Consider the following 17,579-nt stretch of genomic DNA (forward strand, 5'->3'; position numbering starts at 1 on the left):
AGTTTTGAAGGCAGGTTTGGCGCGAGGCGGTGATTGGCTGCCGCCGGAGCCCGAGCCCGGGGCGGAGGGAAGGGCGGGGGGCGCGGGGTGACGCCGATGCCGACACCGACACAAGGGGGAGGCGGCGCGGCGGCGCGGGCTCTGCGCGGGGCCTAGGGCGGCGGCGGGGCGCGCTCCCCAGGCGCGGCGGCGGCGGGAGGGGGGGCGGCTCCTCGGCGGCGGCCCAGGCGGCCGCTCCGGCCCTCGCCCCGGCACCTCCCTCTTCCCCTCCCTCGGCCCGCCCGTGTCCGCCCCGCCGGCCGCGGCGCGGATGGCGGCGGCGGCCGCGGCGGCCGCCCCGGCTCTTTATGCCTGCACCAAGTGCAACCAGCGCTACCCCTTCGAGGAGCTCTCCCAGGGCCAGCAGCTCTGCAAGGTGCGGCGGCGCCGAGGCGCGGCGGGGCGCGGCGCGGGGGGCTGAGGCGCGGGGCAGCGCTCGCCGGGTCGGGCCCCCCTCGGCGGGGCCGGGGCCCCGCAGCCCTGGCTTCTCGGGGAGGAGGAGGAGGAGGAAGGTGGCGGTGGCGTCGGCCCTGGCGCGGGGAGGCAGCCGCCAGCCCGGCGGGACGCCCCTCAGGCAGCGCCCGGCGGGACCGGCCGCGGAGCGCCGGGTGAGGTCGGTGTGAGGGTTTCGTGGCGCTGGCACGGCGGGGTAACGTCGCTCTCCTCTCCTCTTCTCTCCTCTCCTCTTCTCTCCTCTCCTCAGGAGTGTCGGATCGCCCACCCCATCGTGAAATGCACTTACTGCCGGTCGGAGTTTCAGCAGGAGAGGTACGGGGGGTTCGTGACCTGCCGAGGTCCCGCCGCAGGCGGTCGGTGGGGCTGCGGGCGGAGCAGCTGTTCCGCGGCAGAGCCGCTTGTAACGGCAGGAGTTCGCACCGCTGGAGACGCGGCGGAGGGCAGAGCCGCAGTGAAGTCACCTGCCTGCCCGCTCTAGCAGCGCGAGTGTGTCGCATCAACGCCGCACGGCGTGAGATTCGTTCGCTTACCGTTAACTGCTTACCACAGCGTGTGTTTGCATGTGTGTTTTCCAGTAATTGCATAGGAAAGAATTTCAAGGTGTGTGTTTGTCGCTGAATTCAACATTATGCAATTTTATCTTTAGCAAAACTAATACAATATGCAAGAAATGTGCCCAAAACGTGAAGCAGTTTGGAACGGTGAGTAGGCTCTTAGTTCTGAATATTGAAGTTAAGTTCGTTCACGTTTTAAATTTAAAAAAGTTCTCTTGCAATGGAACTTCTTATTTTCTTTTGGAGGAAAAAAAAAAAGATTAGCTTTCGGAAAGGTGATGAAAATTACTGGCAGCTCTTGATTTCCTTTGTGGCTTACAGTTTCTTTTTTCAAATGGAAATCTATTGTGATTATAAGTAGCTTAACAGTTATGAATAACCGCAGTATAGCTATTCATAGTAAAAACAATGTTATTTCACTTCATGCATGTAACGCAGACCATTCTTTGCATGGTCTCATAAACACACACTTGACAGCAGAAAGACCGTTATCTGTCTGTGTTTTTAATGAGTGGTAAATGTGAAAATCTAATAATTCTCCATACTTTATATAATGCAAGTCTTAAAATTTTTAAACGCATGTTAATCATGTTAAGCTATTAAGTAGAAAAGATGTTATGAGTATTAGCTGTATGCATGTTACTTTGCATTTTCTCATCTTGAATTTCATCTTCAGTTCTGTTAGAAAAATTAATTTTTTAATGTATGAATACAGACACAGTATCTGAGTGCAGATACTAGTTTATGCAAGGTATCAAGATAATCTTGTTGTGAAACAAAAGTGCGTAACTTCTATATACTTGACATAAACCATATTAGAAGAAATTCAGCTTATTTGAGAAACATAACAGCTGTTGGTATGTAGTCAAGCATTTTGTGAATGTAAATGTAAACTGAACATTCTTTCAAAAGCTTACAATGTAGCAAAACGAAGCGCAAGACAGATCCCACAATGTTTTTTATCAGTAGTTCATCAAAAAAAGGAACTGCATTGAAGAGAATCAGCCATTTCTAACCTATGAAAACTGACAGCAATTTTATTTTCCAGCAGCATATTGTTCTAGTTGAGTGTATGATATAAAAGTTGATAACCTGACCTGATGGTATCTGAAGTTTTTGTTTGTTTTTTAAGTTTCCTGCAGAATTGCAGAGATCAGGATACTAATCTTGGAGCTGTAGGGTTGTCACATCCCTGAGTAGTGCAGGGGAGAGGGATGTTTTCAGAAACTTCCAGTCTAAAATATTACTTGATTACTCTTCTTCTAAAGTTTTTTAAGTAATTTATTTAATAATGTAGTAAAACAGAGAGAAAATGTCATCGTATTTAAAAAAAATAAAAAAAAGAGGCAGGGGTAGAGGTGTGTTTCAGACACCTCTACATTTGTGTTACATTGTATGTGTTTCTTTCATTGAATATGTACCTGGGTTTTCATGGAAAGTCCAGACTGTTTTTGACCATTGAAGGAGCATCATTTTAGGGGAAAAGTGTAGTATTGAAGATAGAAATTGTAGGGAAAAGGTTCTTTAAGATAAGTTATATGAAGCCCTAGTAGTTTAGAAGCATCATTGTGTGATTTGAAATACCTGTGTTCATTACAGAAGCTGTAAATGTATTAACTTCAGTTCAACTTACCTGTTTTTCAGCCCAAGCCTTGTCAGTATTGTAACATTATTGCAGCATTTATTGGCACAAAATGTCAGCGTTGCACCAACTCGGAGAAGAAGTACGGCCCACCTCAGACATGTGAACAGTGCAAACAGCAGTGTGCTTTTGATCGAAAAGAGGAGGGAAGAAGGAAGGTAGGCTTTGTTCTACAGCTGTAATGGCTTAGGCTGACAACAGTGTTCCTCCTTCATAGGAGAAAGATTAACATGAATGTATCTTAAGTTCACTAACTTTAGATAAAGGTGCTGCCCTATGCTTTACAATAATTGAATTAAATTTTGCAACTTTCAATTGTTATGTTAGCTACTGAGCTAACTTACTTTAAATTAAATCACTCTTTTTAAAAATAAGCTTAAGCGTAAGCTGACAGTCGTAGCTGGGGAGCAGAGATTAAGCAGCTGAACAGTTCCCGGTGCTTTTATTTTTTTTACTTTTATTTTCCCATCCGTTGGATCTTATGTATGTCCGTAACTTGAATCTGTCACTTCACCTCTTCTGATTTGCCTGCCTTGCCTTAAAGTACAGCACCAGAGAGGCAGACTGCTCTGAGCAGCCCTTTGTGTTGTGTTTCCTTAAATAGCTTTGGTGAGTGCCACTTTCTCATTCCAGAAGGTGCTGAGGAAATGACCTCAAAAGCCTCTTGCGTGAACCCAAGAATAATGCTGTTTTTACAGAATAATTTACTTGGTACAAGTAACACGTTGGCTGGACATTTTGATTCTGCCTGGAATACGATGGGTTGAGAGAGGGTACATGGTGTCTAAACTAAAAATGATTTGTCCCTTTGAAAAGTTACTGTCACTTCTGTGATATAGAGCGAGTCCAACATTTGCTAAAACCGCTTCCTAGTGTAACTTTAAATGACAAAAAGAAATGGAGTAATATTCACTTTACTAAAAGATAATGTGCATATGTTGGAGATATGGTAGTGCTGTTTGATACCAAAGAGATGTCTGGATTTTTCCCAAAGATAACGGATGAAGTGAAACAAATTTTGCTTGCAAATATTGAAGTGCATCTTTCTAGTGCAAGTATACTTGGAAAAAAAACCCTGCTATGAATTATTTCCCAAAAGGTTGATGGAAAGTTGTTGTGTTGGCTCTGCACACTGTCCTACAAGAGAGTGCTACAGAAGACAAAAGAACAGAGGAAGAGCCTAGGATCTTCACATTCTAACTCCTCATCTTCATCTCTTACTGAGAAAGACCAGCATCATTCAAAACACCATCACCATCACCACCATCATCATCGTCACAGCAGCAGTCATCATAAGTAAGTATGTCAAAAATTTAAAGTAGCTGTTGGTACCTCTTCCTCTTCTGTGTTCTGTTGGTACTGAGATCAAATCAAAGGAAATAAGAAATGCTGTTTAAAATACGGCATCAAAAGCAGTAGCAGAATGTTGTTCTCCCATGGTCTGTCAAAATCCTTGTACTCTTACAGTTGGGATGAAGGGAGGTCAGCAAAAAGCAGAAATTCTTGGTGATCATCAGACTAGTTGATGTTAAAATTGGTAGCAGGTCTAGAAGAGAAACCCACAGAATGGCTACAGAGCAAGTTACTTAGGGATAAACTTGAATTTGGCTTTCTGAGCAGTAACTGCTGTGTGATAACTGCTATTTTACATGCATTTACCATGGGTTAAAAGGTGTGTATTAGCAGTGAGCACAGAACAGCTACTTTGCTCAGAATCCTCACCATAACTTACTTCATCCTGACTTGCCTGTGTGCATGTACTTGCAGTTAAATGGAGAAGCAGAAGCAACAATGTGGGATCACTCTCAGTCTAGGACCAGTTTGTATCCCTCTGCTAGTTTTTATACTCAAATCCTGCTGGAATAGGCAGTTTGTGAGTGGCTATCAGACATAGGAAAATAACATTGTCAGTTTAGTTACCAGCAGTTTTGTCCTATCTTCTGCAGCTTCTCTCAGTATGCCATGTCTGGCTATGGGGTAAGCAGCATACCAACTTTAATGTATGTACTAGTTTATCTAGTTATAAATCACAGGACTGATTTGTTTTTTACGGTAGTATAATAGTAGTCATAATTCTTATTTTCGTCGGTAGGCTTATGGCACTTTAGAACTACTTACATTATTTTTATTTTTGTGTTGGATAGTGCTGTAAAGGTAATGACCTTGACCCCAGACACACAAACACTTTCATTCTAAGCTTCACTTTTCCAGTGCTTATAATTTTCCATTTTGACTGAAACTTGCTTCACTAAGTGTGACTTAAAGATAGAAGCAAAATAAGCTGGAATGATATTGGGAATGAGGAGAATACTCCATACATACTTTCACTTTTAAGTGAAAGATGATTTGGGTTTTTTTAGGAATTTGAAGAAGAAAATTATTCTTGTCGTGCAGAGAGTCATTGTACTGTTCCTGTTCTCTGAAATCTCTGCTGAAAATCAAGTTACAAGAAGCTAAATCTAATTTAATTCATGTGGCAGAGATATAGTAAGGATTTAATGAAATAAAGTTACCTCTTTACTACAGAATAGAGCTTCTAATATACTCAAGACTTATAAAAGTAAGCACACCTCTATACAGATCACAATGTTCCTGGTTTGGCACCTTTTTTTCTATAGGCTGCCATGGGTCCATTGCTTCTGGTCCAATAAATATGACTCTTTTTCCCTGTCCACTTCAGTTATTGTTAAGATGAGACAGTAGAGACAATGTGGTAGAAATACAGATTCAGTGAACTATTTCATTCAGTGCAATCTTCTACATTCTACCATTCCTATATCAATGGTGTTTATTAGTTGCTTTTGAAATTATTGAAAACAAGTGTTTAGACCTGAGAAGCAGTTATTTTCAGGGATCCAAAACTTAACTTTGCTCTTATGCCACCACATAAGCACCACTTCAAACAATGTCCATATGGCAGTATGGCAATCCCAGGAATGCTGCTTTAGACCAGCTTGCTGAGTACAAGTTTAGCAATAAAAAGTTCACAAAAATTTGGAGGTACCAGCAAAAAGGTTTAGCCATCAGTCTTGAAGTCTACCCCTTGTGTCTTACAATAGTGTAAACATTTAGCCAATAAATATTTTTATAGCATCCTGACATAGTAAAGAGTGGTCACGAATCTGACAGATAATATGACTGTCCAGCTGAAAATTCATAATTGTTTACTTTCTTTATTAAAAAAAGGGGGTGTGTGGATTTTTCTCATGTACAGATACCATTCACATAAACTTAGAAATAATGGCATGTTTGGTCAGTTACCAAGTACATTTCACGTATTTCAGAATCAGCAGTCTGAGTCCAGAACAAGATCAGGGACTATGGAAACAGAGGTAAATATGATATTATTTATTAATTTCCTTTTAATTTATCTTGCAGTTTTCATTTAAAGGACTTTTTTTTTTCTTGCATTTCTGGCTAGTCTCTAGCATTCCAGCTAGGAGCATGAGTTAGTTATTTTACGTGTACCAAATGGTGATATTAGAGAGTTATATAGTATGAGGCTTTAGGTTTACATTTTGTTTGATTTCAGCCATAAATCCTCTGCAGCTATTCAGAATGAAACTCCAAAGAAAAAACCCAAACTGGAATCCAAGCCATCAAATGGAGATAGGTAAAGTTATATTTCTGTAAAGCTGAGCCATTTCAACCAAATAGAGCACTGATTTGTGGCCAGTTGCCTTTTTTTTTTTTTTTTGGTCTAAAGAATGAGGGAGGTGAAACTATTGTCCAGCCAGACAGATTATTGGGTGGCATCTGAGTGCTGTCAGTCAACTAAATGCCTTTATCAGCAGAAAACTGGCACTGTTTTCCTACTTTTAAACTGTTTTGGACAAAATTAAATAAAGCTTATGTACAAGGCAACAGTTATCAATGAAACAATATTCCCTGACATCGGTGTTTTGTCAATTAGATGCAGGGTTGACCCTGCTGCTTTAAGCTGACCTGGTGTTTAGAGAAGTCTTTTGGACCTTAATGTGTGAGACTGAATCTTTATTCTGTCTCTGGCCAAACAGTTGGAATAAAAGTAAAAGTGGCTGCTTCAGTCAAAAGGTATTTGTCCCCCTCAAAGCTAATACTTAATTATATTTCTGCAGGTGTATGTAATGTGTGCCATTAGTAAGGTAATTTGCCAGTTGCATCCATTTCTGTCAGGTACATACTTTTTTTGCATTAGTCCTTAAGGATGTTTGTGGAATTATTAATTATCCAATTTGAAATTTAAAAAAACCTACTGTTTTTTTCTATTGATGTTGTAAGTAACTATTGTTTTTTATTTTTAGTAGCTCTATAAATCAGTCAGCAGACAGTGGAGGAACTGACAACTTTGTCCTCATAAGTCAGCTGAAAGAAGAAGTAATGTCACTTAAACGTCTTCTGCAGCAAAGAGATCAGACTATTTTAGAAAAAGACAAAAAGGTAAAAGTTGCACCTGCCTAATAAGAACTTTATAATTTTGTTTTGTATTTTGTCTGCTCCTAACAATGTCAAAATGGTGAGATAAAACAAAAATCAGATACAATTTTTTTATATAGCAACTAATCGGATCTTACCGTTTAAAGGACAAGTTTGGGACTTTTGTATCATGGATATATTTTGGCTCTAAGTCAAAGAGGATTCATCTTACCTCAGTTCAGCCATCTAGAAGCTAGCCATCTGGTTCACTGTTACTCAGGCTGTGTGCCACAGGTGATGGATAAAATGCCAGACAGTTGTTTGTATGTTTTATGTATTCTAAAGTCACAGCAAAGATCCCAGGTTCCTACATAGGCTGACGAGCACACAAGATAAGAGGAGGATTAACAGTAGTAACCATTCTGAGTTTAGCACGGTTTTTGTGTAGTTTTAAATTAAAGCAACTATAGCCGTAATTAATGAGTTGGTGTCCAAATTTACATGTACAGTGTATGAAAATTAAGTGTTTTGATTTTAAAAGATTGATAGCGTATGTGTAGTGTAGGTAATCAAGTCTTTGTGGATGGTCAGAGACTAGAAGAAAAGCTTAGATTAGATGCCTGGCAGTCAACAAAAGTTAAGCGAAATAGTCAGGCCTGAATGGCTGCAGTGAAACTCATACAAAAGATTCACTCTTCAAACAACCTAGTGACTAACAAGAAGAGAGAAATAACTACAAATATGTACTTTGCTCTGCCTTTATTAGAGCTTATTTTTCTGCCATCTGATTAACTAGATGCTTTTAAGACACTGTCTGTAATGTTGGCTCTAGAATGTGTGTTGATTGGGTAGGATTATGGAATTGTATTAAAAATAAATTTACTATATTTTGAAGTAAAATTTTGATTATAGATGCATGGCAGCCTATCAAAACATTGATAGTTAAGAAAGGCTCATTGATCCTGAAAGGAAAATGCTTCCACTTTTAAGCCATAGTTCAGTATCTTCGTTTCTACACTTAAATTTGTTGTGTAAAGGATATTGAAGCTTTTTTTCATGTATATCACTGTTATAATATACTTAGTGTTGGAAGTACTTGCTATTTCAAGCCTTTAAGTGGTTAATGTGAAAGAGCTCAACAGTCTGTCGTGGATTCTCCTTAGGTATTTTCTTCAAAGGACAGACATTAAGGCCCTGATCTCTCTCTTATAAAGCCAGTAGAAGATCATGAGTCAGTAGGAAATTCACTTATCTCTTTTTATATTTGATCTACTGGGCAAAGCTAACAAAAGGGTTGGGTAAGGAAATGTCACCTATTTCTGCATAACCACTGCAGTAACTAGTTTTGTCCTGTTTCCATAGGGAGAGCATCTAATTTTAATATCCCCACTGCTAAAACTATTTATTTGCCTCAGAGCTCTTTGAACTTAAAGACTCCTTCAGGCATAAATTACTCAATTCCAGAGTGTCACTTACTTTCTTCAGCTGCTGCGGGAGGGAGAAAAGCTGAACACATCGTACAATGTTTGCATAGCTGAAAAATTTACAACAAATGAATGCACTGCAGATTTTTTTTGACTGAGGTAGTAAATGTAAAGCCATGTACTGGATAAAAGCCTGAGCTAGACCTGTGGGAGGTTCCTGTTAAGATCTTGTCCCAAGATTTGTGTAGGGAAAGCATTTGAACAGTTCAGAGAGCTCCAAAAGAAAAACCGCTGAAATGTATAACGTATGGCAGCAAAACCAACTGAGTACACCAGCTTTACCGACAATCCCCATTCATCATTTTTTGTTATGAGTCTATCTCAGCCATGTCATTACCAGTGCTTATTGTTTGCAGTACTAGCATTGTTTCACTTTCTGGACAAAATGTTAGTTGAGAGACCAAGACATTATCGTGGGGCCCTGAGATGTGATCATTAGGAAGGGACCACAATTTGCTGAATGTTCACAGGTGTAGTGTGTTTGCTCATCTAGTTGCATGCTTTACTATGGTACAATACTGCCACTAGTTTTTTTGATGTTTAGTTTGTGGTATGTGGTTTTGTACTGGATCCCCTGGAATTTACAACAGCCGTAAGTACATACCTTGAGCAGCAGTCTGTGTACAGTGAGGTATATATCCTTGTATCAAGATACCTGCCCTTTCTTTAGGACCATTTGATTGACAGTTCTTTTGAATACCTTGTTTCACTACCTGTAATTTGACACATTCTAAGGTTCGTAGTAACAGTCTTGGTAGTCATTTTAGGAAGGTATGCTCTGGTTTGTTATAGCATGCTTCTTTGCTAGCAAAGAGGCTTCATTTCCTGATAAATCCAAATTGACCAGAGAGGTTCAAAATAGCCAGCTGAATCTGGGATGCTTTGAGGAACTAAACTTTTTAAAGAACTGGTTCCTAAAACTTCTGGGTCCACATACAATAAGCTGTTAGTAGTTCACCCAGCTGCACATGCTTCCAGAAGAAGCATTCAGCTGCTTGGATAGAAGCATATATTACAATTTAGAAACACCTGCCTTAATGTATGTCATCTGGATCTCTGCCTGTCTCAGGAGAGACCCAGTGGTGGCAATGCTACATCATACGCTCAGAATTAAATCATAAGTTAAGTCATTTTAATTACACATTTCTAATAACAGTTTAATTCACTATTATTGTGGATTGAGAACCAGTGAAACTCGAATGTATGCTTCTGTTTAGGACAAATTGTAGCATAAAAGGACACAAAGGAATCCTTTCTGTTGTCTCTGTATAGAAGATTTTTCATGTGTTACCATACCATATAACTGAAGAGACATTAACTGAAGATTGTGATAAGTATCTCACAGCTGAAAGAACAGCTAAGATTATAAATCATTAGTCTTGTATTTGATTTTTTTTTTTTTGTTGAGGATTAACCTTCTTTATACCAAATCCTGAGCAAACAATATGGTTATATAAGTACAGCTGTTTTCTTCATATAAAATAGACATACTTACTTTTCAAGCTACTTCTCGAGTGCTGAGGTGTCAATACTACAATAGCAAATAAATACAGTGTTTCCTGAGATGCCTGAGGCTTCCATAAAGGCTTCATAGATTGATTAGAAGATGTATACTGTAGCAGTCCAAAGAATCTTCATAGAATTTGTGTTTTCAGTTGACAGAACTGAAGGCAGACTTCCAGTACCAGGAGTCTAACTTGAGGACAAAGATGAACAGTATGGAGAAAGCTCACAAGGAAACTGTGGAACAGTTGCAGGTGAGTAATTGCTTATCAATATTTGAGAAGTTCTTCAGATGGAATTACATATTCAGGCTGTTCACTCACAGCAATGAAATAGTACCAAGTTCTTGAGTGGTCGTTACCACGTTTGACTTCAGATGCGTTGTACAGCAGCTATGCAGTCAACAGACAATCTCCGTATTAATTAGACTCACTGTAAGAATTGCTTTCTAACTTTAAGAGATAGAGGCTTACCTCACATGCCTCCTCAAAGGTTATGTTATTTTTGGTGTCTCTTCTCTGATATTGAATCAGTTGCCACTGTGCGATTGATCTGATTTAAGGGCTCAATGTTAACACAATTGACAGTTAAATGTCTCTTGTTAAAGCGTACTTCATCAGGAAGAAAGCCTGAATTAGTTGCCTTAAGTCACAGACTGAACAGATACTCAGTGCAATACCTCAGATACTAAATTTTGCAATACAGGAAATGTGGTTACCTTTTCTGTTAAAGATGGAATGTACATATCAAAAAGCATATACAAGTCTTTGAAAAGTGATTGTTATTGTCTGTGAATATTCTCAGCATGTACATTTTGAGAATTTGTTTTATAAATGCAATGGGAAATTGCTGCATGACACTACTGAGACATTTCAGGAATTCATAAAACTTTTTTTTTTTTTTATCTGTATTGCAGGCCAAAAACAGAGAACTGCTCAAACAGGTTGCAGCATTGTCAAAGGGTAAAAAGTTTGATAAAAGTGGGAGTATACTAACATCTCCTTGAGGAACTGGTTATTCATAGGGTTTGCTACTCAATGTAAATTTGAGTAATTCTGTGAAGCCCTTAAAATCCTGTGTAGTGGAAAAAATATTTTTGCACACCAGATTAGTTGGCATGTTTCCTACACGTTTTTATAATTAATATGCAGCTTTTTTTAGTTACTGTTCAGATGAAATACTTCAACTGGCTTGAAGAATGTTTTTATTTTTTTGATATTGGAAACTTTTTGCCAGCAATAGTATTAAACAATTGCATAGAGAACATAGCAGTGCTCTCTCTAAAAGGACAACATGCAATAACAAACTAGGTGTACTTTTTACAAAGCAGCAACTGGGTCTTTTAAACTACACTGATGTCAGCCAAAAGTTTATGAATCTGCAGTGACACTGAACACTGATTTCTGGCAACTGTTCTTTTACTTTGTATCAAAATATAAATTTAGAATGGAAATCATGGTGCTCTCAAGTGAAACTGAAAAAAGGCATATATGTATGTGTAAATACAACTGTAATGGTTATATTCTTAGCTATAACAAGTAATTAGTGTTTTACATTCTTGTGATAGGGATTTACCGAAAGATTATCTATTGTACAGTAACAGAGGCAGTGTGGTTTTTGTAAGATTTACTGTAGATTTTTCTTGCAAGTGCCTTTCTCCAACTGTTTATTTATAGGAATGTTGGTATTTTGTACATAAGGTTTTTATGTTTTAAAATCATGTTTAATAAATGTTTTATGTAAATATAAATGTGTGTACAGAGGAATCTGAAACAAAGATCAAAGTGGCTAGTGCAGTGCTTGAAACAGCATTAAGACCTAGCTAATTGATGGACAGTGAGTATTGGCTTTAGATAACCTTTGTAGCTTGTGTCTGTGAGGTGTAGAATTTTGTTAGTGCTGCTCATACCAAACACTTCCTGAACAAAAAACGAAATGTTTTTTGCGACACTGGAGTTTAGTGGTTTGTTTATATGTTTTTTCCCATTTGGCACAGCGCTAATTTTAATTCCATAGCAGACATTGTACTCCCAATGTTACATCCTTAATTAGTGATATGCACTCAAAGTTTTAAAAAAAATTTATTCCCCATTGTCTGATTTAATGTACTTAGTTGTAACTTACGGTGATTCTTCTTAATGAATTGCAAGATTCTCATCCCCCAGTAAAGACACACAATGAGAAAAGAGTAGCCAAAACTAATGATCTTGAAATTAATTAAGGGAGTGGATGTGGTGTCAAAGGGTGGGTTGTTTTAATGTTTTGGGTAGATTTTGATTGTAAATTACATCAGTTTAAGTTTAGTTCTGCTCCTAATGGACATTAGTCATATTCAGAAATTTCTATTAAACATAATTTAGTATACCCCAAGGTCTCTGTTCAGGAAGGTGAGTTACGAGTCAGCATAAAGTGAAATAGACTTCTGTAAGTAAAGGTTTAGTTCAGCTCTGGGTGCTGATTGGTAACAGGGTAACTGCTTATATTTCAGTAAGCTTAATTGTGTAGAATAAGCTACACACCTTTTAATTAAAGAACTAAAATCTAAAATTCCTTGGCTGTCCACCCATGCGCTGAACTATGAACACCTTGTCAGTAGTTCAAACAAGTTCCAGCAGTGACAGACTACTGAATAATTTGAAAAAAACAAGCTATCTTGTTTCGTATGGTATGTGTATTTTTATACCCTAAAATCAACTTTGTATGTTTATAAATGCTGTTCTTTAAACTTGCTAAACTAGGGTAGAGAATGCTGCTATCCTTTGGGGATGTTGTTGGTTTTTTTAATATACAAATTTATGCCTTTCATTAATTCAGAGTTAGTATTTTGATAATTTTTTTTCCAGTTGAATGGCGACCCATGTTTGGTGAAATTGGTTTTAAAACACAGAAATGCATAGCAAATTGAAACGTTTCAACTAAGATCACTTAATGATATCTGTTCAAGCTGCAGTAAGGACATTTTAAAGGAACAAACTGAAGTTCTATACTAGAAATAATTGACTTTATAAATCCTAGTCCAAAAAATTTTTAGGGGCTTCACAGTGTTTAGTTCTAATTAAATACCTGCAGGTTTTCTTCCATAATCTCATTTTTAACATGAATTTTTTAAAGTTGTAAACTAGCCAACTGAATCCCAGTCCTGAAAATAGTGTCCTGGAGCTGTAGATTATTGACATAATAAACTGATGTTCTTTAAACGTGGATCTGCGAGGAGATTGTTGTACTGTATTGTGCTTTTTAGCCTGTTTCCAGATGTTGATTAGCATTGACCAGTAATGGCCATTTTGGCTCAAGTTATTTATGTATTTTAAGCCTGTGAATATTGCGGCCCCCTTTTAGATAGTATGTCTAAATACGCGTTCTGCAGTGAAGCTATTCAGCTGTCCACATGTATAGACTATTGAAATACTGTACTGGCACACATCTGACCGTTGACATTTTGTACCTTTTCTAAATCCAATGTTTCACAATAAAATCTTGTCAAAACATTAGTCTGTCCTTTTAAAATTATTCAGAAATTCATATTTGATGTTAATCCTTCACACTATGTCACTCGCTAAAAGTCTGTGGCCAAAAAAAGGCAGAAGTTAATATTTGTATTTAGTATTAAGATTTCTGGGGAGATTAAACACCTTGAGCTGTCTACAAATTGTAACAAATTAGACCTTCAAATTAATTTCTCTCAAGAAAATATTTTGGTTTTCTACAACAGGATTATAATACATAGAAATACTTTCTTGTGGAGAAGAAGAAAAAAAACCTTGAAATTTAACTGAACCAGTGACATTTAATAAAGCCTTCAACGGGCTTTTTATATTCTGATTAGCATCAGCACTGGTGTTTAAAAGTACCTGAATTTCAGTCTTAGTCTGTTAACCATAAGGTTGTTCATCCTTTACATACATTGTGTACGAGTTGGGAGATTCTGAGATTCGAAGTGACTGCTAATTTCTCTGTCCGTTCCCTTTCTTGTGTCAGGAGGAGTTAGGCGCCCACGCCAATGTGCTGCCAGCTGTTGGTCACGGTGGCTCCTAGTGTTTAGAGCACCTGGGCTGCAATTTGTAGATCTCATTTATATTTTTCTCAGCAATCAATCTTCATCTTTCCACAATCTAGCAGAATACTTCTCATTTAAGAATTAAAGTTCAGAATGAAAAAAAAAAAAAAAACCCCAACCAAAAAAATCAACCCCAAACAAACAAGAGAGTCAGATTCTGTAGATTTCTGGTCAAGGCAATTATCTAGAAGCAGGGAATCTTTGAGTTTCAGAGCCCCACTCTTAAAACAGTGTATATTTTATATTAGGTATAGTAATGAATAATATGCTATTCTAATACCAAATTGTTCTTAGCCTCATTTTAATGCAAATTTGCAATGGCTTTGTTGAAGCCATTTATTTTTAAAGCTGAGAGCAAGTCAAAATCATGTGTGGTACCTAGCTTAGATATGGCTTCCATGTGACACATGCAAAAATTGTATAACTGGCCATGTAACAGATTGACTTCCTAAAAGAGATTGGCATCATTTGAAGCTAATTTCCTTAAAGATTATTTAAACTGATATAACCTGTGTATAGGCACTTAGGCAGTTCTTAATGGTCTTCAGTAGCTTCAGAAGTTCTGAATCCACCCTGATTTTTTTTGAAAACACTGAATTTTATGACTGCAAACTATAATCTTTAACTAACTTTTTAAAATGGAGTAAAAGCTGTTCATGTCATTTTTGTTCCTTCAAGTGAATTACTAAAACTGGTTCAGTTGAAAATACTGCAATAGAAGATATGTTTTCTCATATATTATGTGCAATTCCTTTAGCTTTCCTCATGGAAGAGTATTGATATAAAATGACTTCTGTTGAATCCCACAGAAGAAGTAGGGGGAATCACGCAAGGGGATTATCGAGGTGGAAAGAGGAGATGTTTGAGGTGCTCCTGGGGAAAGAAGGAGGGTAATGGAGGTGTAAGGGCTAATGGGGAAGAGAAACCTCTGAGATACCATGTTACTCGTTCAAGTGATGTACTAAATCACATGGTTGGGTTTTTTTCAAGACATACATTATCTGTCTGTGTTCAAAAATGGCAACTCTTTAAGGTAAAATGTAGCATTGCTTAAGGGAGGGGTTTTTTTGTTTTTCTTTTAATGATACTAGAGTCCAAATTTGAGTAATGAACAGAATAAACAGCTTGATCAAATTGAAACGTAAAGATGTACAATGTAAAATCCATCTTATAAGCAGTCAGTCATGCTGTTTAGGCCTAGAAAAATAGGTGAAACTATAACAGTATTGTATACCATTGCCATAGCTGGGTAATGGTGCAAGTTTCAACATATGACTTGAAGGTTCTGTCTGTTCTTATACTTTAGACAGAAATTGTCCCTGAAGATACGTCACTCACCAGCCCTTGAATCATTGACATTTTCCCTTGCTTTAGCCCAAACAGAAAAGAAGTCTGGATTTGCCCGTTTACCTTTAAAAATGGTCATTATAGTATGCTGGCGCTGTTTTAACTGACCTCCTTGCTCCTGGCAATTTCTCTTCAGTGTCTCTCCTTCTGGTGGGTAAAGGCAATTTTGCATTTTGACTGAAGGGGGTTTAAGTACCACGGATGCTGAGGTGCTAAACAAGACAGGTGGAAGTAGAGATTTGTTTGTAGAGTGTAGATTTTCCTTCTACTAAGGCTTTCTGACTCTTGGAGTACTTGGATCAGTTCATTTATTTTTAATTGTCAGTTGGAAAATAGGCATTCCAGCTTCCAAAGAATACTAAAGGCTGAAGATAAACCTGCATCATCTTTGCATACAAGAGGTCAGTCTGAGAGGCATAAGCAGAAGACTGCTTTTATAGTGACTTGTTTTGATTGCAGAAAGCTTGTAGACAAACAAAAATAAATTGGACTAACAAATAGGTCAGAGTTGCTTTGGACCACGGTGATCTTATTACAGGTTGGGTCACAGGAATGTGATGTATTCCTAGTATGGCTTCTGCAGGTATTAGAATTTGCTGCCTAAGTTGATTTTTGCCTCCTCCCCCACCCCTTTTAGTATCTTATAGCAATTTATTTTGAACTGAATGCTGAAAACCTGAAGATGTTTTCCCTTATTCAAATCAACAAATTAATGTGTTTTGCTTTATTTCAATACAAGATGTAACACATTCACAATTTATCCTTCATCAGATACATCAACTCATGTCTTTTCATTTTATGGAAATCTTGAAGGGCAGTTGTATTTATAGATGTTCCTTGGGAAACTTTTTAAACATTTTTAGACAACTCCTTACATAATGGTTTACTTTTTGCAGAATCACATGTGTTAATTTCCCCTTACATTTGTATGCTCAAAATTCCACTGCAGGATAAATGAGACAATTATTCCCTGGAATGTTTATGTCCAGCCGTGGTCTGCTCTTGAAAATATTTTGTGACTATATTGATTAGAATTCAGCTTATAAAAATGTATTATTAACTAATAAAAATGTATTGAACCAATTTACTAACAAAAAAGTGTCTTTTTCAGGTAGCGATTATGCCTTTTGTTGGATGTGAATGTAAAGCGAGGCATTTTCCTTCATTTAAGGAGGAGGACCGTACCACTTATTTAAGTGTGTTTACAGGTATTAGAACATGAAAAACCTTCCAAAAAGGGGAAGAGTTGTAAGGCTGTATTTGCTAGAATAACTTAAAGCACTGCTGAAAGGCTAATACGTTAATCCAGCTGACTGCGCTGAAGCAGTCTAGCAGCGCTCATACAACCTGTTGCAGTGCTGTAGTGGCACAGCGTGTTACCAAATGCAGCTGGGAACTGTAATTTCAATCATTCCTTCAGGATCTACAAGACTTTGCTTGCTGGTCACATACCTGACTCGGGGTGCAGCATTCATTAAAGTTATCATAGTGCAAGATACCTTTATATCTTATAACAATAACATCCACAGAAGTGGAGTGAGCACTCGATTCTTCCTCTTACTGGAAAGGCGTGAGATTATCTTGCATTAAAAAAAACCAAAACAAATTGCCTTGCAAGATGCAGTTGAAACTTAATTCCTGCATTCCTTGGTTGAAGATATGTCAGTGTTTCTCTTGTAATAAATCTGTTCCAGTTTTTAGGGTGTGATTAGTAGTCCATAGTGCTTTTTCTTCTTGTTTTGCATTAAAGGTAATGATACGTAAAGATTTTTTTTAAAGGAAACACACCTTTGGATCTTGTTTACCAAAAGTGATGGAATGAACCTCTTCCTTTACTTCCTAAATGCTAAATTTAATAAGAGAAAATAGAGCTAAATAGGAATGGCTGCCTACATAAGTTTAGCCACTAGATGCTGCTTAAACCACACAGTTTCTCAGAAGTATATGGTTGTAAGTGCTTTCTGCGCACCATCGGCATCCACAGTGGATAGCTGTTCCTGTTCAAATACAACACTGATACTAAAATGAGAAGATCCTAAATACTGAAATAGTCGTACTTTGGAATATATTTTAGAAAATTTGAAATATATTTTGGAAAATTA

At 38.0% G+C, this 17,579-nt stretch overlaps 1 protein-coding gene across 5 annotated transcripts; it reads left to right on the forward strand.

Annotated features, from left to right (window-relative positions):
* Nucleotides 1-118: 118 nt before the first annotated feature.
* Nucleotides 119-13,555, forward strand: FAM76B (family with sequence similarity 76 member B). 5 transcript variants are annotated; one of them, XM_075491072.1, is made up of 10 exons: nt 121-415; nt 743-807; nt 1,142-1,196; nt 2,694-2,849; nt 3,791-3,987; nt 5,976-6,023; nt 6,224-6,304; nt 6,978-7,110; nt 10,226-10,327; nt 10,990-13,555. In XM_075491072.1, exons 1-10 carry the CDS (start codon nt 311-313, stop codon nt 11,077-11,079), a joined length of 1,032 nt encoding a protein of 343 aa, XP_075347187.1. In that variant the 5' UTR covers nt 121-310; the 3' UTR covers nt 11,080-13,555. The 5 variants fall into 5 exon arrangements, with proteins under 5 accessions (XP_075347188.1, XP_075347187.1, XP_075347191.1 ...); XM_075491071.1 differs by having other exon boundaries at nt 122-415; nt 6,975-7,110; XM_075491073.1 differs by lacking the exon at nt 5,976-6,023 and having other exon boundaries at nt 119-415; nt 6,975-7,110.
* Nucleotides 13,556-17,579: the final 4,024 nt, after the last annotated feature.

The sequence above is a fragment of the Mycteria americana genome, chromosome 1 (assembly GCF_035582795.1).
Source record: "Mycteria americana isolate JAX WOST 10 ecotype Jacksonville Zoo and Gardens chromosome 1, USCA_MyAme_1.0, whole genome shotgun sequence".
NCBI lineage: Eukaryota > Metazoa > Chordata > Aves > Ciconiiformes > Ciconiidae > Mycteria > Mycteria americana.